Below are 25,287 nucleotides of genomic sequence, written 5' to 3'. Positions count from 1 at the left end.
GGCTCAGTGGCTAGGTCGAGGGTGCAGTCTGCAGAAGGAGAAACCGGCCCCCTCCCTGGAGTGTGCTGGGAGAGAACAAAGCCTGTCTGCTGCCTGCGTATACCACCCCCATGCACCTCAGCAAGGTCAGCAGCGCAGTCCACAGCAGGAAAAGGCGGTCCTCCCTGAAGTCCGGCAGCACAGGCAAAGCCAGGCGGGACCACATATCAAGCTGCACAGAGAGGTACTTCCTCAGTGCCAGAGCGCCTGGAGCGGGTCTTTGAACCCTAGCCAAGCATTGGGCCAGGGGAGTTGGTGGAGCGAGAAGGACCGCCCAGTCTGTGCCTGTGGCACAGTGAGGACAACTGGAATGGAGTCCACTGGGTCACAGGGAAGAGACTGGGGGATTGCCATTCCCCCCCATCATCACCACCAAGGCAGGACCTCAGGGATCAGTCCCGGGGTGGGACTGATAGTGGAGGTAGGACCAGCCTACACCAAACCACGCCCCTCCGTGCAGGTAACAGCTTATCTGCTGGAGCCAGATACATGCTGTGCAACCAGAGGGCTCCATAATCCAGACCAGTGATGCTGCATAGCCTGGATTAATTCCAGGACAATTCTTTAATTCTAGGACAATTCTTATTTAGATATATTCTCCCTTCCTATCTCTTCCCTCCTCTAGGCTGGTTGCTCTGGTTGCTGGTTTGTTGAAGCAGACATATTTAATGCATTCCCTTGATACATGTTCTACATCTCCTTCTGTACTTTCCTTTCTCTCTGGAATAATCAAGCCATATACTTTCTCTGCCTGGGTCACTTTATCTTTGTCCCCCCACCCCCGCCACCTCCTTCTTTATTTTCCTTTCTCTACCTCTGGATTAAGTCATTTAGTCTCTCTGCCCGGTCAATGTTTATTTTCTCTTTGTCCCCGCCCCTGTCATTTCTCTCTTTGTATGTGCTCCTCCATCAGCACTGCCTCTACCTTGTTCTTTACTTGTAGCTGGTGTTTCTGTTTTTTTGCTTTTGGACTGTTTTTGTTTGTATGTTTGTTTGTGTGGGGTTTTTTTGTCTGTTTGTTTTATCTGTATGTGTGTTTATGTGTCTTTGTTTCCTGTTTGTTTTCCTTTACAGGACTACTTCAAGGAACAAATCAAAGCACACCTCGTAGAGGGTCCAAAACATCACTAGCAGTAGAGAAATAAAATAACCAAAGTCACAACAACAGAGAGCAAGTAACACTCTCCAAAAAAACACCTCCTGAAGGGCCAGGCCCTGGACAGTGTATGACCCCCCCTTTAATATAGCAGTGCTCACAGGTGCCGAGCGCACAACGAGCTTTTAAAATTCATAAGGAACAGAAAACTAGCCAAAATGATGAAATGAAAGAATTCCCCTCAAAAGAAATTCCAGGAAGAAGTGACAACTAAAGAATTAATCAAAACAGATATAAGCAATATAACTGAACAATAACTTAAAATAATAGTCATAAGATTAATTGCTGGGCTTGAAAAAGGCATAGAAGACAGCAGAGAATCTAGTACTGCAGAGATCAAGGAACTAAAAAATAGTCATGATGAATTAAAAAATGCTATAAATGAAGTGTAAAATAAAATGGAGGCAGTCACAGTGTGGATTGAAAAGGCAGAGGGGAGAATAGGTGAATTAGAAGATAAAATTATGGAAAAAGAGGAAGCTGAGAAAAAGAGAGAAAAAAATACAGGATCAAGAGGTGAAAACTAGAGAACTAGGTGATGCAGTCAAATGGAACAATATACGTATCATAGGAATTCCAGATGAAGAAGAGAGACAGAAAGGGGCTGAAGGTGTACTTGAACAAATCATAGCTGAGAACTTCTCCAATCCGGGGAAGGAAACAGACACTGAAATTCAAGAGGCACAGAGAACTCCCTTCAGACGTAACCTGAATTGATCTTCTGCATGACATATCATAGTGAAACTGGCAAAATACAAGGATGAAGAGAGAATTCAGAAAGCAGGTAGGAATAAATGGGCCTTAACGTACAAAGGTAGAAGCATAAGGGTAGTAGCAGACATATCTACTGAAACTTGGCAGGCCAGAAAGGAATGGCAGGAAATGTTCAATGTGATGAACAGGAAAAGTATGCAGCAAGCCTGTCATTCAGAATAGAAGGAGAGATAAAAATTTTCCCAAACAAAAGCTGAAGGAATTCATCACACTAAACCAGCACTACAACAGATCCTAAGGGGGATTCTGTGAGTGAAATGTTGCAAGGACCACAAAGTACCAGAGACATCACTACACGCATGAAACCTACAGATAACACAATGACTCTAAACCCACACCTTTCAATAATAACATTAATGTAAATGTACTAAAAGCTCCAATCAAAAGACATAGAGTATCAGAATAGATTAAAAAAACAAGACCCATCTATTTGCTGTCTACAAGGGACTCACTTTAGACCTGAGGACACTTTCAGATTGAAAGTGAGGGGATGGAGAACTATCTATCATGCTACTGGAAGTCAAAAGAAAGCTGGAGTAGCCATACTTATATGAGACAAACTAGACTTTAAATTAAAGGCTGTAACAAGAGATGAAGAAGGGCATTATATAATAGTCTATTCATCAGGAAGAGCTAACAATTATAAATGTCTATGCACCGAATTCGAAGCACCCATATATTTAAAACAATTAATCACAAACATAAGCATCTTATTGATAAGAATGTGGTAATTGCCGGGGACCTTAATACTCCACTTACAACAATGGACAGATCATCTAGACACAGAACCAGTAAAGAAACAAAGATCCTGAAAGATACGTTGGACCAGATGGACTTGACACACATAATTAGAACTCTACATCCCAAAGCAGAAGAACATACTTTCTTCTCAAGGGCACATGGAACATTCTCCAAGATAAATCATATACTGGATCACAAAACAGCCCTCAATAAATATAAAAGAATTGAGATCATACCATGCACACTTTTAGATCACAATGCTATGAAACTTGAAAACAACCACATGAAAAAGTCTGGAAAACCTCCAAAAGCATGGAGGTTAAAGAACACCTTACAAAAGAATGAACAGGTCAATGAGGCAATTAGAGAAGAAATTAAAATACATGGAAACAAATGAAAATGAAAACACAACAATCCAAACCCTTTAGGATGCAGCAAAGGCAATCCTAAGAGGAAAATACACTGCAATCCAGGCCTATCTCAAGAAACAAGAAAAATCCCAAATACAAAATCTAACAGGGGGCGCCTGGGTGGCGCAGTCGGTTAAGCGTCCGACTTCAGCCAGGTCACGATCTCGCGGTCCGTGAGTTCGAGCCCCGCGTCGGGCTCTGGGCTGATGGCTCAGAGCCTGGAGCCTGTTTCCCATTCTGTGTCTCCCTCTCTCTCTGCCCCTCCCCCGTTCATGCTCTGTCTCTCTCTGTCCCAAAAATAAATAAACGTTGAAAAAAAAAAAATTTAAAAAAAAAAACAAAAAACAAAATCTAACAGTACACCTAAAGGAAATAGAAGCAGAACAGCAAGATACCCCAAACCCAGCAGAAGAAGAGAAATAATAAAGATCAGAGCAGAAATAAACAATATAGAATCTAAAAAAACAGTAGAGCAGATCAATGAAACCAAGAGTTGGTTTTTTGAAAAAATAAACAAAATTGATAAACGTCTAGCAATGCTTCTCAAAAGAGAGAGGACCCAAATAGATAAAATCACAAATGAAAATGGAATTATTACAACCAATCCCTCATAAATACAAGCAATTATCAGGTAATATTGTGAAAAATTATATGCCAACACACTGGACAATATGGAAGAAATGGACAAATTCCTACCACCCACACACTACCAAAACTAACAGACCCTAACTAGAGAAGAAATTGAATCAGTTATCAAAAATCTCCCAACAAATAAGAGTCCTGGACCACATGGCTTCCCTGGGGAATTCTACCAGACATTTAAAGCAGAGTTAATACCTATCCTTCTCAAGCTGTTCCAAAAAAAATACAAGGGAAGGAAAACTTCCAGACTCATTCTATGAAGCCAGCATTAGTTTGATTCCGAAATCAGACAGAGACCTAGCAAAAAAAGAGAACTACAGGCCAATATCCCTGATGAATATGGATGCAAAAAAATCTCAACGAGATACTAGCGAATCGAATTCAACAGCATATAAAAAGTATTATTCACCATGATCAAGTGGGATTCATTCTTGGGCTGTAGGGCTGGTTCAATATTCGCAAATCAATGTGATACATCACGTTAATAAAATAAACAATAAGAACCATATGGTCTGGTCCTGTCAATAGATGCAGAAAAAGCATTTGACAAAATGCAGCACCCTTTCTTAATGAAAACCCTCAAGAAAGTCAGGATAGAAAGAGCATGCTTAAACATCATAGAAGCCATTTAGGAAAAGCCCACAGCTAATATCATGGGGAAAAACTGAGAGCTTTCCCCCTGAGATCAAGAACACGACAGGGATGTCCACTCTCACCACTGTTGTTTAACATAGTATTGGAAGTCCTAGTGTCAGCAATCAGACAACAAAACGAAATAAAAGGCATCAAAACTGGCAAAGATGAAGTCAAACTTTCACTTTTTGCAGACGACATGATACCCTACATGGAAAACCTGACAGATTCCACCAAAAGTCTGATAGAACAGATACATGAATTCAGCAAGTTGAAGGGTAGAAAATTAATGTACAAAAATCGTTTGCATTTTTATACACCAATAATGAAGCAACAGAAAGACAAATAAAGAAATTGATCCCATTCTCAATTTCAACAGAACCATAAAATACCTAGGAATAAACCTAACCAAACATGTAAAAGATCTGTATGCTGAAAACTATAGAAAGCTTATGAAGGAAACTGAAGAAGATACAAAGAAATGGAAAAACATTCCATGCTCATGGATTGGAAGAATATTGTTAAAATGTCAACACTACCCAAAGCAATCTACACATTCAACACAATCCCAATCAAAATTGCACCAGCATTCTTCTCAAAGCTAGAACAAATAATCCTAAAATTTGTATAGAACCATAAAAGACCCCGAATAGCCAAAGTAATACTGAAGAAGAAAACCAAAGTGGGAGGCATGACAATCCCAGACTTTAGCCTCTACTACAAAGCTGTAATCATCAGGACAATATGGTACTGGCACAGAAACAGACACATATTCCAATGAAATAGAATAGAGACCGCATAATTGGACCCACAAATGTATGGCCAACTAACCTTTGACAAAGCAGGAAAGAGTATCCAGTGGAAAAAAGACAGTCTCTTTAACAAATGGTGCTGGGAGAACTGGACAGCAACATGCAGAAGAATGAAACTAGACCACTTTCTTACACCATACACAAAAATAAACTCAAAATGGATGAAGGACCTGAATGTGAGATAGGAAATCATCAAAACCCTAGAGGAGAAAGCAGAAAAAAAACCTCTTTCTTACTTGACACATCTCCAAAGGCAAGAGAATTAAAAGCAAAAATGAAGTACTGGGACCTCCTCAAGATAAAAAGCTTCTGCACTGCAAAGGAAACAATGAACAAAACTAAAAGGCAACCAACGGAATGGGAAAAGATATTTGCAAATGACATATCAGACAAAGGGCTAGTATCCAAAATCTATAAAGAACTCACCAAACTCCACACCCGAAAAACAAATAATCCAGTGAAGAAATGGGCAGAAGACATGAATAGACAATTCTCTAAAGAAGACATCCAGATGGCCAACAGGCACATGAAAAGATGCTCAACGTCACTCCTCATTAGGGAAATACAAATCACAACCACACTCAGATATCACTTCATGCCAGTCAGAGTGGCTAAAATGAACAAATCAGGAGACTACAGATGCTGGCAAGGATGTGGAGAAACGGGAACCCTTTTGCACTGCTGGTGGGAATGCAAACTGGTGCAGCCACTCTGGAAAACTGTGGAGGTTCCTCAAAAAATTAAAAATAGATCTACCCTAAGACCCAGCAGTAACACTGCTAGGAATTTACCCAAGGGATACAGGAGTGCTGATGCATAGGGGCACTTGTACGCCAATGTTTATAGCAGCACTCTCAACAATAGCCAAATGACGGAAAGAGCCTAAATGTCCATCAACTGACGAATGGATAAAGAAGATGTGGTTTATATATACAATGGAATACTACTTGGCAATGAGACAGAATGAAATCTGGCCATTTGCAGCAACATGGATGGAATTGGAGGATTTATGCTAAGTGAAATAGGTCAGAGAAAGACAGATACCATATGTTTTCACTCATATGTGGATCTTGAGAAACTTAACAGAAGACCATGGGGGAGAGGAAGGGGGGGAGAAAAAGTAACAGAGAGGAGGGAGGCAAACCATAAGAGACTCTTAAGGATGGAGAACAAACTAAGGATAGATGGGGGGTAGGGGAGAGGGGAAAGTGGGTGATGGCAAGGAGGAGGGCACTTGTTGGGATGAGCACTGGGTGTTGTATGGAAACCAATTTGACAAGAAATTATATTAAACAAAAAAATTCAGAGGGGCACCTGGGTGGCTCAATCAGCAAGCGTCTGACTTCAGCACAGGTCCTATCTCATAGTTTGTGAGTTTGGACCCTGCATCGGGTAGTGTGCTGACAGCTCAGAGCCTGGAGCCTATTTCAAGTTCTCTCTCTGCCCCTCCAGTGCTCACACTCTCTCTCTCTCTTTCAAAAATAGACAAAAATTTAAAAAAAAACAAAAAACATTCAGAGGTCAATTCCCATGTTTACAAAAACTCTCAAGATAGAGCAGAGTAAGTCTCCCTCCAATCCTGGGTATAAATATACAGTTGTCTTATCTATAATCCCATGTATTTTCATTCAATTCCTGAATTGATTCTTTACTTTTTTCTACTTTTGAATACTTTCCCATAGATACACAAAACACAGGAAAAAATATAGACTCTGGAAATAAAAGACCAGTATTAAAACTCTAGCTCCCAAACATAATCAACCTTAAGATGTTTGAGTTTGAAGAGATTCATCTAAAAGAATATATAAAGATGAAACAAGAAAATTACTTATGAATTTTTACAGCTGAGTCCATTGGAATACAGGATTATAGAAAAAAATCTTCCATAGGCATTCCTTCTGTAATGGAATAATACTCCTGAAAAATATAGAACTTTCTGAGAGCTCTATCAGCTCAAACTACATTTTTCTAACAACTTGTAATACAAAGAAATAAATTATTTGTGTACTGAAGACAGGTTAAAGAAACCATTTATTGGGGCACCTGGGTTGCTCAGTCAGTTAGGTGTCTGATTCTTGATTTTGGCTCAGGTCATGATCTCATGGTTCATGAGCTTGAGCCCTGCATCAGGCTCTGCACTCATAGTGTGGAGCCTGCTTGGGATTCATTCTCTCTTTCTCATTCTGTCTCTCTCTCTCCCTCTCTCCCTCCCTCCCTCTCTCCCTCTGTCTCTCCCCCCCACTCCCTTCCTCTCTCCACCCCCAAAAGAAACCACTTATTACTAACAAATTAATAAACTCACAAAAGTTCTTTTAGAAATATTATATAATGAACTTTTTTTGCATGTGGCATAAAGCCTAAGAATCTATAAGTACACGCTTAGTGAAATGTATTGTTATTTTTTTTTAATTTTTTTAATGTTTATTTTTGAGAGAGAGAGAGAGAGAGAGAGAGAGAGAGAGAGAGAGAGAGAGAGGCAGGCACCATGAGTGGGGACAGGGGCATAGAGAGAGGGAGACACAGAATCTGAAATAGGCTCCAGGCTCCGAGCTGTCATCACAGAGCCCGATGTGGGGCTCAAACTCATGGACCGCGAGATCATGACCTGAGCCAAATTTAGATGCTTAACTAACTGAGTTGCCCAGGCGCCCCAATGAAATGTATTGTTATTTCTAAACTAAATATATATTTGGAATATCCTCCTAAATAATCTAGAAAAATTCAAAACATTAGGAAAGACTTCAGTTATTTAGATCTTTAGAGTCCTATCGCATAACTGAAGATTAAGAAAGATAGTACAGTAAGAGAAGTGTAGGCATAGATAAAGTTTAATTTAGTTTCCATTTAAACAATGAGTCATAAATCACCATACTTACCAGTGTCATTGGCAGGCTCAGATGTGAGTGGTTTTGGAGCTGGTGTATTTTTGGGTCTGGCAGCAACCTGAGACGGAGATGAAGGTGTGTTGTCTCCATTAACTACATATGAACAGCATGAGTTTTGAACTAGAGTGCTTGTAGGTGTATGATTATCTATTCCACTGGTACCTTCAACAACCAACCTTAAAAAAAAGAAAAAAAAAGATGCTTTACTTCAATAAGTGCAATTAAGTGACTTTCCATCAGAATTGTCATAAGAAAGATTTACCAAATTCTTAGTACTCAAGCAAAGTGATAGGTAGAAAGTGATAGGTAGAAAGAGTAATGAACACAAGATATAGCATGCTTTTACTACATTAAAGTTTAAATTACTTTCAGTTCTAAGTGTATCCACACTAGCAGATAACTATATATATACTCAGATATATAAATATATTAAATCAAAATAATTTCAGTCCCTCAAAGTAATGATCAAGTTGTACACTTTAAATATTTAAGTCTAAGGGGCTCCTGGGTGGCTCAGTCAGTTAAGCGTCCAACTTTGGCTCAAGTCATGATCTCATGGTTCATGAGCTTGAGCCCCGTGTCAGGCTCTGTGCCTGGCGCCTGCTTTGAATTCTGATATCTCTCTCTTTCTCTGACCCTCCCCCTCTCATTCTCTGTCCCCCTTTATCTCTGCTTCTCTCTCAAAAATAAATAAACGTAACAACAACAACAAAATGTGTGTGTGTGTGTGTATATATATATGTATTTAAATATTTAATCTAAGAATAATCTTTAAAGTGCTCTTTAAAAAGCATTTCTAAAAAGCATTTTCAAAAAGCTCAAGGAACTTTTAAAAATCAATTCCATCCATTATAATTTTTTAAATAATTTATTTATTTTTTAACTTACTTCCAAGTTAGTTAGTATATAGTGCAACAACGATTTCAGGAGATTCCTTAATGCCCCTTACCCATTTAGCCCACCCCCCACCCACAACCCCTCCAGTAACCCTCTGTTTGTTCTGTAAATTTAAGAGTCTCATGTTTTGTCCTCCTCCCTGTTTTTATATTATCTTTGCTTCCCTTTCCTTATGGTCATCCGTTTTGTATCTTAAAGTCCTCATGTGAGTGAAGTCAAAAGATATTTGTTTTTCTCTGACTGATTAATTTTGCTTAACATAATACCCTCTAGGTTCCATTCACGTAGTTGCAAATGGCAAGATTTCATTCTTTTTGATTGCTGGGTAATACTGCATTGTATATATATAGACCACATCTTCTTTATCCATTTGTCTGTCAATGGACATATGGGCTCATTCCATACTTTGGCCATCGTTGATAGTGCTGCTATAAACACTGGGGTACGTGTGCCCCTTCAAAACAGCACACCTGTATCCCTTGGATAAATACCTAGTAGCGCAATTGCTGGGTCACAGGGTAGTTCTATTTTTAATTTGTTGAGGAACCTCCATCCTGTTTTCCAGAATGGCTGCACCAGTTTGCGTTCCCACCGGCAGTGCAAAAGAGATCCTCTTTCTCCACATCCTTGCCAACATCGGTTGTTGCCTGAGTTGTTAATGTTAGCCATTCTGACAGGTGTGAGGTGGTATCTCATGGCGGTTTTTATTTATATTTCCCTGATGATGAGTGACATCGAGCATTTTTTCATGTGTCAGTTGGCCATCTGGATGTCTTCTTTGGAAAAGTGTCTATTCATGTCTTTTGCCCATCTCTTCACTGGATTATTTGTTTTTTGCGTGTTGAGTTTGTTAAGTTCTTTATAGATTTTGGTTACTAACCCTTTATCTTGTATGTTGTTTGCAAACATCTTCTCCCATTCTGTCGGTTACCTTTTAGTTTTGCTATTTGTTTCCTTTGCTGTGCAGAAGCTTTTTATTTTGATGAGGTCCCAGTAGTTCATTTTTGCTTTTGTTTCCCTTGCCTCCGGAGATGTGTTGAGTAAGAAGTTGCTACGGCCTAGGTCAAAGAGGTTTTTGCCTGCTTTCTCCTTGAGGATTTTGATGGCTTCCTGTCTTACGTTTAGGTCTTTCATCCATTCTGAGTTTATTTTTGTGTATGGTGTAAGAAAGTGGTTCAGGTTCATTTCTCTGCATGTTGCTGTCCAGTTTTCCCAGCAGAACTTGCTGAAGAGACTGTCTTTATTCCATTGGATATTCTTTGCTGCTTTGCCAAAGATTAGTTGGCCATAGGTCTGTGGGTCCATTTCTGGGTTCTCTATTCTGTTCCACTGATCTGAGTGTCTGTTCTTGTGCCAGTACCATACTGTCTTGATGATAACAGCTTTGTAATACATCTTGAAGTCCAGGATTGTGATGCCTCCAGCTTTGGTTTTCTCTTTCAAGACTGCTTTCGCTATTCGGGGTCTTTTCTGGTTCCAAACAAATTTTAGGATTATTTGTTACAGCTCTGTGAAGAATGCTGGTGTTATTTTGACAGGGATTGCCAACCTACTGTAATTTTATTAAACACTGGAAAATAAGCTGAAAAGGTCTTCAAATATTGATTACAAATTACAGTGTACTAGGTACTAAAATAATGAGCACATGATAATCAGAAAAGCTAAATATTATATCGCAGTTAGAAGAATTTATAGCAAATACATGAACTGCAAATAAATAAATCAATCTAAAACTACAAAATCAAATATTTTAAACCTTATTGGCAATGGATAGGAAGTTGGGTGATATCATGTAAATAAACAGGAGAGTTTTTTCCAAATACACAGTCCATGGTGTATCTATTCTCCACAAAGCAGCCTTACTGTTTTTAAAAATATATCAGATTGTGTCTAGCTATCTTTGTCTCCAAGTTCCTCCTTTCTTACCTTGATATATATACCATATATCAATTTTACTGAACATGAAAACATGCTGTAAAGCCTTCCTGTTTATTACAAATTATCATACGCAAACAGTAATATTATAATGACTATAGGATTATCCAAAAAAAAAAAAAGGATAAATATTATATTCTCGAGTTGGAAGAATTTGTAGAGCATGAATTAACTAAAAATAAACTCACGGTCTTTGCACTTGCTATGTCCTCTGCCTAGAATAATGCTCTCCTGTCAGAACTCTGCATGGATAGTACATTTTTGGCTTTTTAATTGTAGCTCAAATGACACTTTTTCAAAGATAATTCCCCCAACATCTCTCTTTAAAACAGACTCCCTTTCATTCCTGTCACCTTGTCCTATTTCAATGACTTCACAGTTCTTAATACTATTTCCAATTAGCTAATTCATTTCTTCACTTATTTACTCTTTACCTTTATCCCACCAGAATGAAATTTCACAGGAACAGGGCCAGTATTCTTAGTGCTTGGACTAGTGTCGAGCACCAAACAGGCACTCAATAAGTATCTGATGATGAATGAATGAATGAAACTCTCCTTTCCTTTGTTACCTGTGTATTTGGAATGAGATGTCTTCAGGAAGTTTGGACAAAGAAAGGAAGTTCCCAAGTGATTCTTCTGATTGCACAGCCCTCCCCAGCCACTCAGGAAGAAATCAGTGATCCAAGAGTCTAAGTAGAAGAATTCATGTGAAGTTCTCCTGGTGCTATAGATCTAATCTTTCATTCACAATGTCTTACTATGCAATAAATTAGTTTTCAGATTGGTCATGACTCAATCTTCTTTACCCATCTAAGATTGTATTACAAAGATTATAAAAACAGATACATATTTTAGATACACACAGACAAAATATTTTAATCTACCTAGTGTTGTACCCTTTTAGCTCTTAGTTTTTTCCTATGGAAACTAAATAGATTTATTTAAGCCAAATACATATTCAGAAAATATACTTATCTGTGCTCTATGAGAATCATTTAATAACAATTTAGGAGTAATGATGTTAGTAATTTTATATATTAATAGAAGTCACACTTTGTCATATACCAGCATATTTTTCATTATGTGACAAATAACAAGTGACATTAACAAGTCACTTTTATGGCAATGTATTTTTATATTTTGAAGGATTCATTATAACCAGTCTATTATATGTTTTTATTCTAATTTAAACTATTCCAAAGAGAAAGCTTTTATGGTCATCCAACTGTAAGCAAAGGGAATTTCTGAGATGGCAGGATGATTTCTGAGGAAAGACTAGAATCTCTGGAGCATGTACCTTCTAGTGATCTACTGGAAGCTGCCAATTCAGATAGCAAAAAGATGCCAATTTTCCCACATTATCTGCACCTATCTATTTACTGATATAATATGCCTAAATACAGATTTTAAGAAGCCATTTCCAATAAAAAAGAATGATGTACTGACACATGCTACAACACGAATGAATCTCATGCTAGGTAAAAACAGCCAGTAATAGAAGGTGACAAAGAAAAGAATGAATTAATGACACACGCTACAACATGAATGAATCTCATGCTAAGTAAAAACAGCCAGTAATAGAAAGTGACATATATGTCCATTTCTAAGAAAAGGCCAGAACAGGCCAAACCACTGGACAAAAAGTAGGTTAGGGCTGCCAGGAGCTGGGAGAGAGGAATGGGGAGAGACTGCTCATGGCTACAGAGTCTCTCTCTCTCTCTTTTAATGTTTATTTATTTTTGAGAGAGAGAGAGAGAGAGAGAATGCACACATGCATGGGAGAGGCAGAGAGAGAGAAAGAGAGAGAGAGAGAGAGAGGAAGGAGGAGGAGGAGGAGGAGGAGGAGGAATCCCAAGCAGGCTCAGCACAGAGCCTGATGTGGAGCTTGAACCTACCAAGCATGAGATCATGACCTTAGCTGAAACCAAGAGTCTAACCCTTAACGGACTGAGCCACCCAGGTTTCCACCCTCGCCCCCTCCCCACTTTTTTAAATGTTTATTCATTCTGAAAGAGAGCGAGAGAGAGCAAGTACGTGCACACAAGCAGGGGAGGGGCAGAGAGAGAAGACAAGAGAATCCCAAGCAGGCCCTGAGCTGTCAGTGCAGAACCCAAGGCAGTCTCTATCCCACCAACCGTGAGATCATGACCTGAGCCAAAATCAAGAGTTGGGACACTTAACTGACTGAGACACCGAGGTGCCCCCAGTCCCTTTTTGAGAGTGATGAGAATTTCTGAAATTAGATAGTCGTGACTGTTATACCCAAATCTACTGAAATATATAGAAGGTAACCCTTTTGGTATGTGTATTATATCTGAATGTAGTTTATCTCTTTAAAAACTACTTTTAAAAGAATTTAAACAAATGATATGTACAGATACAAGCTTTTAAATTCTATGGCAAACTCTAAGGTTAAAATGTAAAACTTCATATATGGGAAACGTTACATTACCTTGCCACAAATACTAAAATAAAATATTCTACCTGGAGGTTGGTCTTGTTGAAGGGTCTCCATTTTCATGTAAGGCATCACCATTTTGCTGTATTTCTACTAAACAAGAAAGAAATAAAGCAGGTTTTTATATACTTCTTTCAGGTTTTTTTCCCACTTCAAACTTTAAAAACACATAAAGTTGGCTTACTGGTTGGAGATGAGTTGCAGTTTGTTAGATTTTCTTGCTCAATCGCCAATCCATCCAGCACAACTGTTAATTCACCAGTTTGCACAATGCCGTTCTTATTTTCCAAAGAAAGTTTTAATTGTTCTTTCACTCTTTCCACTAGGAAAAAAAAATTCTAATTTAAAAGCTTTTGCCACATACAAAATTATGTGCTAGAAATCAAAACTACCTATCAAGAATTACTCTAGCTCAGTACTTCACAGCTACAAGTGGAAAGAACTGTTTGCACTTATATCAGTAGATCTTTCTATACTACACCAGACTCAATCCCTATCACACCAAGTTGAAAAACTCTTTGCCCCTCACCACATGCTTTCAATATCATCTTTAATTGCTCCTTTGCACAGTAAAAAGCACAGAGAACATATAAATAAACACAGATAATAATCACAACAACTACCTAAACTTGCTCTTCAGCCCACAACGTTTGTGGTTAAGGCATAATTTCTGCATGGGAGTCAGGTGGTCTGGTTACTAATTCCAGCTCTGGAACTTACTGCTGTACTTTAAGTAGTCAAACTATATACAGCCTCAGTTCCTGTCATTATAAAACGGAGATAATGAAGGCATCAAACTAGAAGGGATTATCATAAGGCCCAAATGCAAAAATCACACAGAAAGTTCTTAGCACTACGCTTGACACATGTTGAGTACTCAATAAATAGTAAGTACTATGACAATAGTTTTTTCTTTTTCATAGGAGACCAAATATTTCCTTCCTGTTATTAGGATATCTAGTTCTTATTTAAGCTTGAGGTCATTTTGCTTCAACAGCTATCCCAGAGAAGTATATTAAGTTTTTAGTGATCCCTTTACTATCCAAATTCTTCAGTCTGATTGTCACTGGCTTTCTGCAGCTTTTGAAATCATGGAACATATTTCTTCTTAGATCATATCCTTGATTTTGGTCTTTTCTACATTTAATGAATTTGGGTGTTTTTTCCCCATTTATCAAATGTCCAGCATAAGCATAACCAATTATCCAAGTACAGAAAAGACAAAAAAAAATATCTGAGACCACTATAATCACAACAGAAATTCTTTGCAAAAAATTTAAGAACTATATAATAAAAGATCTTATAGAATTATACCACTACAAACCTCACCCCACATCACAAAAATATTAATTAAAACAATAGAGACTAGGAGGAAAACAACAGTATAGGGGGAAAAACCTACAAAAGCATGAATTTCAGCTTTACCTAGATTCTAACAATCTGTAGCTGAGGAAAACTATACTGACTACCATTCTATTTCATTTTTGTCATTACTCTCCATTGAAACTATGCAATGTGGAGATTTAGCTCTTGTTCCTAACATTAGCTTGAGTAGATTCTTAAAAATAACCTCTCAAAATCCCTTTAATGTAGGTCTCTAATGTATATGTCATCTCCTATAACTCAGGAGTGTCTTTGTTAAAGACCTGAAAGCCACTCTTATGAAATGTAATCATCAGGAAGGACAGGGCCTAGGACTCACAGTCCAAGTGGGAGAAGAGAATTCTAACTAGTAGAGAAAACTGGCCTAATCACATTTACACCAATCAACACTTCATAATTTTTCACTTCTCTGACTCTACTTAGCTTCCACCCACCTCTCTACTCCCTCATTCTCCATTTGAAATGCCCAGTTACTTCTGTACAAAAAGGAGTTCAGATTAAACTGAACCTTCTTCCTTACTGCAATAGCATCTTACTGATTAAAATCTGTCCTTACCACTTTAACTAGCATTAGGCTTGTTTATCTTTGATAATAGAGGGATTTTTCCTTTGCGATTTAAGAAATAGTGGAATTGATAGAAAGAAATACATCTCAGGTATCAGTATCCAGGGCTGGTAATATACCACATATCTCTGCAGAGCCAACGAAATAATTTCCAAAATTCAGAATGGCATTCTGGTGATCTGAACACATAACTAAAGGTTGGAGGGCAAATGAGGCTTAAATCCACAAAAGCGCTGAAACAATATTTCAGAGGATCACATGAGCAAAAACTCTGGACACCATCCAACTAGCTTATAACAAGAAAAAAATAAAGGTTAAGAACTGGAAGGCTCACTGGGATATAAATGTGAAGTGAAAGAATTTACCTAGTAAGCCACAGTTAGATTTGGGGAGGGGGGGGGAGAGGAGATGATTTTATGTTGTTAGTTGTGGGTTTTATTTAAGGCTATAACAACTCATATTACACCATGAAGGCTGAAAAAGTAATTACCTTCAAAAACTGGGAAAAATACCTATTCAAATGAATGAAGCCTCCACCCTTAACTAAAACATATGAGGAAAAGGGATAGTAAAAACATGAATTTATGAGAAGAAAATGTCAAGGCCTTGAGAACAGGAAGAAATTAGACTTATAAATTTCAAGAGGGACAATGTCCAAGTGCCAAGCCAACAGGCTACATCAAGGGCACTCAAGAATGTGATCAATTATGAGTGTACTTTTAAATTCTACAAAGCCATCTTAATTTTAGAACATTAACTCTCCATTATTCTAATTAAAAATAAAAAATAATGATCAGAAAACCTGTGTTCTAGTCAAAACTCTGCAATTACTTCTGTTCTTGAGCAAGCCACTTAGCTTAAAAGTTATTTAATAAATGAGTCATTGGGATTACAGGACTCACAGGTTTCTTCTACCTTTAAAACATGATTCACAAGCTTTAATTTTAAAAATTAATTTACTTTTTGTTGTAGGCTGAGTTATTTCCCCCTGCCCCCAAATTCAAATGTTTAAGTCCTAACCCCTGGTACCTCAGAAGTGACTCTATTTGGAAATAGCATCTTTAAATAAAGGTAATTCAATTAAAATGATATTACTAGGGTGCTCTTCATCCAATAATGACTGATGCCTTTGTAAAAGTAGAAAACCTGGATACAGACACATGCACAGAGGGAAGACCATATGATTATAAAAAGATGGTTATCTATAAGCCAAAAAGAGAGGAGTCCCCAGAAGAAACTAACCTTGTTGACACCTTGATTTCAGCCTTCTAGCTGCCAGAATTGTGAGAGAAAATACATTTCTGGTCTTTAAGACATCCAGTCTTTATTATTTGGGTATGGCAGCTCTGGTAAACTAATACACCTTTAAGTTATTAAAAAAAAAAAAATAGATTGCCTAGGATCTACAGGATGCTGCTACTAGCATTTCTGAATCCATCAACTTCAGAAATGTATGAATGTTTACAAAATTTTATTTTTCCTCTGAGCATACTCTGCTCAATTAAATTACAAGAGATAACTTCAAATTTATACCATTTATAAAAGTTTCCTTTCAAAGAATGTTGAACATTACAGCCTTCCTACAAAGTCATTTTGGCAGATAAATATGATAATCTTTGTGGGGAGGAAAATTATAATCTTTATATGAAGGTTCAATACAGTCTAATATAATAAAATTGGAAAGTATCTAGACAGCAAGGATAGAAGTGTGGTTAAATAAATTATAATATGTGATAAAATATAGAATTACTACATTAGCTTACAAAGAATACCACTGAATGATACAGGGAAAAACACATTAACATTAAGAGAGCTACGCAGAATGCAAAACTGAATACAATCCCAATTCTTATACACACACAAACAAAATTCACCAATTTTTAGTCATTATCATCTCTGGGTTAAGAGAAATGATCATGTGCACTAAAAAAGAGGTGCCATGCACGACCATACACAAAATCATTCCTTCAAGTTTAGGAGAGGAGCTGTTTTGCCTAATTCACAGAAAAAAAGAAAGTCAAGCACAATGAGGAGACAGAAAAATATGCTCCAAACAAGAACAAGACAAAACCTCAGAAAAAGAACTAAATGAAATAGAGACAACCAATCCACCTGATAAAGAACTGAAAGTAAGGGTCATAAAGATGCTCACTGGACTGGAGAGCAAAGTGGATGAACTTAGTGACAATTTCAACAAAGACATAGAAAATATAAAACTGAACTGGGGCACCTGGGCGGCTTAGTCCGTTAAGAGTCCGACCTCAGCTCAGGTTGTGAACTCGCAGTTCGTGAGTTTGAGCCCCACGTCAGGCTCTATGCTGATGGCTCATAGCCGTCTGGAGACTGCTTCAGATTTGTGTCTCCCTCTCTCTCTGTTCCTCCCCAGCTCTCACTCTGTCTCTCTCTCTCAAAAATAAATATTTAAAAAAATTAAAAACAACAACAACAAAAAAGAAAATATAAAACAGAACTAATCTGGGTTGAAGAATACAAAAACAAAAATGAAAAATACACTAGAGGGAATAAACAGATTAGACAATGAAGAAAAACTCAGTGATCTGGAAGGAAGGGTAACAGCACCCACGCTGAACAACAAAAAGAAAACTGAAATTTTTAAAATTGAGGATAAGCTATGGTATCTCTTGGACAAAATCAAGCAATCATTTACATTATATAGGTTCCAGAAGGAAAAGAGACAAAGGGACAGTTTTCTGTCCCTGTTATTTGAGAAGTAACAGCTGAAAACTTCCCCAACCTGGAGAAGGAAATAGACATCATGGTTTCAGGAAGCACAGAGGGTTCTAAACAAGATGACCCAAGGGGATCCATGCCACAACACGTAAAAATTAACATATCAGGGGTGCCTGGGTGGCTTAGTTGGTTAAGCGTCCAATTTCAGCTCAGGTCATGATCTCACGGTTCACAACTTTGAGCCCTACATCGGGCTCTGTGCTGACAGCTCAGAGCCTGGAGCCTGCTTCCGATTCTGTGTCTCCCTCTCTCCCTGCCCCTCCCATGCTCATGCTCTGTCTCTCTGTGTCTCTCAATAATAAATAAACGTTAAAAAATAAAAAATAAAAATTATATGCCAACAAATTGGATAACCTAGAAGAAATGGATAAATTCTAGAAATATATGATATTCCAAAGTGAATAAGGAAAAAAAACAGAAAATCAGAACAGACCAATTACTAGTAACGAAATTGGGGAAAAAATTCCCAAAAAACAAAGAACCAGATGGATTCATAGGAGAACTCTACCAAACACTTAAAGAAGAGTTAATACCTGTTCTCCTCAGACTATTCCAAAAAATAGAAGAGGAGGGAAAACTTACAAATACATTCAACAAGGCCAAAATTACTCTGATACCAAAACCAAAGACACTACAAAAAAAGAAAACTACAGGCCAATATTCCTGATGAACACAAATGCAAAACGCCTCAACAAAATTTTAGCAAACTGTATTCAAGAATACATTTAAAGGATCATTCACTACAATCAAGTGGGATTTATCCTGGGGATGTAGGGATGGTTCAATATTCACAAATCAGTGTGATACACCACATTAACAAAATCAAAGATAAAAACCATATGATCATCTCAATAGACGCAGAAAAGGCTTATGACAACGTTCAACATACATTCATAATAAAAATTAAAGTGGGTTTACAGGGAATGTAATAAAAGCCATATACGAAAACCCCACACCTAATAATATCATACTCACTGTAAAAACTGAGAGCTTTTCCTCTAAGATCAGGAACAAGACAAGGATGTTCACTCTTGCCACTTTTATTCAACATAGTATTTAAAATCCTTGGTAAAGCAATCAAACAAGAAAAAGAAGAGAAGATATCCAAAATGGCAAGAAAAAAGTCAAACAGTCACTATTTGGAGGTGACATGATACCACACACAGAAAACCCTAAGGACTCCACCAAAAATCTATCAGAACTAATAGATGAATGCAGTCAACTTTCAGGATACAAATTAACATACAGAAATCTGTTACATTTCTATACACTAATAGTGAAGTAGGGGAAAGAGACATTAACAAAACAATTCTGGGGCAACAGGGTGGCTCAGTAGGTTAAGCATCTGACTTTGGCTCAGGTCATAATCTCATAGCTCATGGGTTCAAGCCCCATGTTGGGCTCTGTGCTGACAGCATGGAGCCTGGGGCCTACTTCGGTTTCTGTCTGTCTCTCTCTCTCTTTCTGTCTCTCCCGGCTCGTGCGCTCTCTCTCTCAAAATAAATAAACATTAAAAAAATTTTTAAGTAAATAAAATTTTTTTACAAAATTAAGAAAAAAAGAAAACAATTCCATTTATAATTATACCAAAAGAATAAAATATCTAGGAATAAACTTAACCAAGGAGGTAAAAGACTGATATTGTGAAAATTATAAAACACTAATGAGCAAATTGAAGATGACAGAAATGGAAAGACATACCAAATTCATCGGTTGGAAGAATACTGTTAAAATGTCCATACTACCCAAAGCAATCTGCAGATTTAATGCGATCCCTATCAAAATATCAATAGTATTTTCCACAGAACTAAAACAAATTGTCCTAAAATTTGTATGGAACTACAAAAGAGCCCAAACAGCCAAAGCAATCTTGAAAAAGAACAAAGCTTGGAGGTATCATAATGACAGACTTCCAAGATATACTACAAGGCAATAATAATCAAACAGTATGGTTCTGGCACAAAAATAGACACATAGATTAATGGAACAGAATACAGAGCCAAGAAATAAACCCACACTTATATGGTTATTCTATGACCAAGGAGGCAAGAATTCACAGGGGGAAAGACAGTCTGTTCAATAAATGGTACTGGAAAAACTGGCTAACTACATGCAAAAAAATGAAACCCCTTTCTTAAACCACACACATAAACTCAAAATGAATTAAAGACCCAAATGTGAGATCTGAAATCATAAGTTCCCAGAAGAAAATAAAGGGAGTAATCTCTTTGACACTGGCCTTAGCAACATTTTTCTAGAAAGGTCTCCTCAGGCAAGGGAAGCAAAAGCAAAAGTAAACTATTGGGACCACACCAAACGAAAAACCTTTTGCACAACAAAGGAAACCATCAACAAAACAAAAAGAGAACTAGTAAATGGGAGGAGATATTTGCAAATGATCTATCCAATAAGGGACTGATTAAAAAAAAAAAACAAACAAATAAAAACAAAAACAAAAAACTTCTACAACTCAACACCAAAAAACCCCAAATAATCTGATTTAAAATGGGTAGAGGGGAGCCTGGGTGGCTTAGTTAAGTGTCCAACTCTTGGTTTCAGCTCAGGTCATGATCTCAGTTTGTGAGCCCCATGTCGGGGCTTTGAGCTGACAGCAAAGTCTGCTTCGGATTTTCTTTCTCTCTGCCCCTCCCTGGCCTGTTCTATTTCTCTCAAAATAAATAAACATTTAAAATGGGCAGAGGATCTAAACAGACATCTTTCCAAAGAAAATGTACAGATAGCCAACAGACATGTAAAGATGCTCAACATCACTAATCAGGGAAATACAAAGCAAAACCACAATGAGGTATCACCTCACACCTGTCAGAATGTGGAAATAACAAGAAATAACAAGTATTGGGGAGAATGTGGAAAATGTATTGTTGTGGGAATGTGCACTGTTGTGGGAATATAAATTGATGCAGCCACTGTGGAAAACAGTATGGAGGTTTGTCAAAACATTAAAAACAGAAATACCGTATGATCCAGTAATTCTACTACTGGGTATTTACCCAAAGAAAACGAAAACACTGACTCGAAGAGATACATGCATCCCTATGTTTACTGCAGCATTATTTGCAACTGCCAAGATATGGAAGAACCCATGTCTATCAATAGATGAATGGATAAAAAAGATGTGGGGGCACCCGTGTGGCTCAGTCAGCTAAGTGTCCAACTCTTGATTCGGACTCAGGTCATGATCTCAGTTTGTGAGTTCAACCCTGCATCAGGCTAACAGTGTGGGGACTGCTTGGAATGCTGTCTCTCCCTCTATCTCAGTCCTTCCTCCCAAAATAAATAAAACTTAAAAAAAAAAAAGTTAAAAAAAAAATCAAAGGATGTGGAGTGTGTGTGTGTATATATGTATATATGTGTGTATATATGTACGTATATACACATATACGTGTGTCTATGTATCTATATACACGTGTGTGCGCGTGCACACACACACACACACACACACACACACACACACACAGAGGGATATTACTCAACCCTAAAAAAGAATGAGATCTTGCCATCTGCGACAACATGGACAGACCTAGAGGCTAAGTGAAACAAGTCAGAGAAAGACAAATAACATATGATTTCACTTACATGTGGAGAAACAGACACACAAATACAGAGAAGAAACTGATGGTGGCCAGAGGGGAAAGGATGGGGGATGGACAAAAATGGGTGAACAAGTGGGAGACATAGGCTCCAAGTTACGGAATAAGTCACAAGCATACAAGGTACAGCATGGGGAATATAGTCAGTGGTGTTATAATGGCTTTGTATGGTAACCGTGGCTACACTTGTGGTGAGCACAGCCTAAATATAGAGTTGTTAAATCACTATGTTGTATATCTGAAACTAATGTAGCATTGTACATCAAGTATACTCAAAAAAAAAAATAAAAGTCTCATGCAAAACTTAATCAAATGCAGAAAGCGCTAATATAAATTGGCAAAACCAAACATAATTCTGAAATAACAGAAGTTAACTGAGGTATTATATATTTACACCAATAATGCCATATAGCCAAGAAAAAAGCACAAATCCAGCCACCATCAGACCAGGCAGGGTATTATATGCTTAAAAGACCTACTACTTATTTCTATAACCAAGAGAGAATTGCATGACCAAAAGCCATGGCACAGCAGGGAATTAAACTTTCATTGCTTCAAAAGAGTATTTTTTAAAAACATCTGTACACATAAAAATTGGTAAGGCTTTTACATTTTCTTGACTCATAACTCCTTATGTCCAAAAACTACATCAAACACGGATTTTTAGGTTGTATGTGGATTTTTGTTAAAAACAGAAAAAAACTTTAAAAAATCAATTCATTATTTAAAACATTAGCATTTTAGCCTGTAACTCAGCACATCTTTTGGAAATGAGAAAATTTCTAAAGAAATAAAGGAGTGCACAGGAAGATTTACATATCTGAACAGGGGCACTGGTTTGAGTGAACTATTAGGAACTGCCTAAATGTTAAACAATAAGGGATAAGTTAAATCATAAACCAGACTCTTTGGACCACCCAATATTTTGAGATTTTGCTAAAAGAAATGAACTCTTATCCCAGAATTATGAACATAAGGATACCCCAAAATTTTCCATGCAATGAAGGAGATTTACAAATAACTGAAGCTTAAACCATCTTACCCAGGCTAGAAATATTTAGTATCATGTAAACATTATGTTCATATTACATTGTTAAATGAAAAAAGCAGGGGATAAACCAGTAGATGCAAAAAAAGAAATATGTATCTATGAACAGCAAAAAGACAAGAGACCAAGTTATTAGGAGTGGTTATCCTCGGATAGAATTACAGATAATTTATATTCCTCTATGATTTTGTATATTCTCTGTATTTTCTATAATGAATTAGTTATATAATAAGAAAATGTGAGTAAGAATTTATCCTATACAAATTACTACCAAAGTTAGCAATAGGCTCAAATTATGTTCATTCTGTCAAGTTTTAAAGTATGTAATAAGAAAATAATAAATCACTGATGATCACTGATAACAGGGTACTCATGGATAACTAAGATCATCCTGTAAATCTGCTAGATGGAGAAAGGTCAGAGTACTTCCTATTTCATGTAATACCACAAACTTAAAAGCAATCACAGGCAATAACTAAAAGTTCCCTTTTGTAAATACAAAACTATTTTTTGCTGTTGGACTTCAGGATACTTTGTAAAGAGTCTAAAATAAGTTTTTAAAGAAACAAAGATCAGAACAAAAACTTACATTTTCTATTGTGTATTAACAGAGCTTGTTTCAGATCTATGGTTGCTCTTCCTAATAAAGCATCTGCCTTTAAAGTATAATGACTCCAAACTCGAAATTCCAATGTAGTCTGTGGGGTCACATTTCTGTATGGGTAAAATTATAACAAAAATACAGGAGTATACATTTACTTCAATAATTTTTAAAAAGCCATGAATTCAGTTTGAGAAAAAATACTGTATGAAACAGTAAACTATCTGAATTATAAATAAAAATAATGATTTGCTTTCACGTATATTAGGACTTCAGTAACTAAGAATTTTTATAATTAGCAAACCAAAATAGCAGCAATAGATCAAGAGTCCTGTTGAGATTTCACAGTAACACTATTTCTATTTGAACAAATTCCTAAAGATTTAAGACAACTGATGGCATTATTTTTTAACACTTCTACTATGCCAACATTATGTTTCAAATGACAAAATTAAGGATAACTGATTTTTTACACTATTTTTACAAGACAGTAACAGAAAATATGGGTATATGGAATAATGCAGTTAATAAAACAAAAAGCAAGAATTATTATACTTCCTCTCTAAAGAAAATAAAATTAACCAAAAGTCTCATCATACTTAAAATTGTATATTCACACTAGAAAATCGCACTCCTACTTTGAAGTCATCTTACAACTACAACAACAAAGTCACAAAAGATTTTCAAGCATACTTTCCCTTTTGGAAATTTTGCATTCTCTATGCAAGGTACTTACACGGTTAGTTGTTCATCCCATTTTGGATTAGAAGAACTACTGGATTTTGCTGTTTTCTTAATTTCTCCATCTACAACTACTTCTGTATATATTGCTGTTCCAAACCAGTTCTTTTTTCTTTTTAGTTTGGCACTAGAAACTAACAGAAACATGATAATCAGTAGTGAATACATGTAAACAAATAGTATTTTGTAGTAATAAATCAATAAAAACGGAACTGTGCTTCTTAAGCAACTTAAACTCTTTTCCTTGGAGAATGAAGAAACAATACAAAAGGGCTATTATTGATAATGCCCAAGAATCATTTGAATTCTTGACAGTTTTACAGAAATAAAATTCACATACCATATAATTCACCCATTTAATCTGTATAATTCAATGTTTTTTTTTTATTTTTTTTACATTTATTCATTTTTGAGAGACAGAGAGAGACAGCACAAGCAGGGGAAGGGGCAGAGAGAGAGGGAGACAGAATCTGAAGCACCTTCAGCCTCCGAACTGTCAGCACAGAGCCTGACGCGGGGCTCAAACTCACAAACCGCAAGATCATGACCTGAGCCAGTCAGATGCTTAACCGACTGAGCCACCCAGGCGCCCCTATAATTCAATGGTTTTAATATATTCATAGTTGTGCAACCATCACCATAAGCGAATTAAAAACATATTCATCACCCCAAAAAGAAACCCCACATAGTCACCCTATTTCCTCCCAGTCCCTCCCCCTTGGCCCTAGGCTACTACCAATTACTCTCCATTTCTATAGATTTGCCTATTCTGGACATTTCACAGAAATGGATTCATATAACATATGGTTTTTTGTGACTGTCTTCTTTCACACTTAGCATGCTTTCAAGGTTCATCCATGTTGTAGCATGTATCAGTACTTCATTCCTTTTATTGACAAATAATATTCCACTGTACAGGTATCCTTTTTATCTGCCCATTCATCAGTTAATAGAGATCTGGGCTGTTTCTACTGGGTTGTTGGGTTGTTGTCTATTGTGCATAATACTACTATAAACATTCATGCACAAGTTTTTGTGTGGACATATGTTTTCATTTCTCTTGGCATACACCTAGGAGTGGAACTACTGGGTCATATGATAACTCTGTTGAATAATGCCAGACTGTTTTCCAAAGTAGTTGTACCATTTTACATCCCCACCAGCAGGATATAAGGGTTCCAATTTCTCCACATCCTTGCCAAC

At 37.1% G+C, this 25,287-nt stretch overlaps 1 protein-coding gene across 8 annotated transcripts in view; it reads right to left on the bottom strand.

Annotated features, from left to right (window-relative positions):
* The window catches only part of WWP1 (WW domain containing E3 ubiquitin protein ligase 1), a 129,713-nt gene that overhangs the window by 61,583 nt on the left and 42,843 nt on the right, over positions 1-25,287 (bottom strand). For 7 of the 8 annotated variants that reach the window (XM_047074100.1, XM_047074097.1, XM_047074101.1 and 4 more), the window contains 5 exons: positions 24,080-24,218; positions 23,332-23,456; positions 13,569-13,706; positions 13,411-13,477; positions 8,084-8,268 (listed from right to left, as the gene is read on the bottom strand). In XM_047074100.1, the coding sequence (XP_046930056.1) occupies positions 8,084-8,268; positions 13,411-13,477; positions 13,569-13,706; positions 23,332-23,456; positions 24,080-24,218 (654 nt within the window). The remainder of the gene's footprint in view (positions 1-8,083; positions 8,269-13,410; positions 13,478-13,568; positions 13,707-23,331; positions 23,457-24,079; positions 24,219-25,287) is intronic. The other variant, XM_047074096.1, reaches the window with a different exon arrangement.

The sequence above is a fragment of the Lynx rufus genome, unplaced genomic scaffold (genome assembly GCF_022079265.1).
Source record: "Lynx rufus isolate CCGP_SWC_20201006 ecotype Redwood Valley unplaced genomic scaffold, mLynRuf1.p SCAF_12, whole genome shotgun sequence".
Lineage (NCBI taxonomy): Eukaryota > Metazoa > Chordata > Mammalia > Carnivora > Felidae > Lynx > Lynx rufus.
Note: the sequence above shows the minus strand (reverse complement) of the source record. Positions and strands in the feature narration are given on the sequence as shown.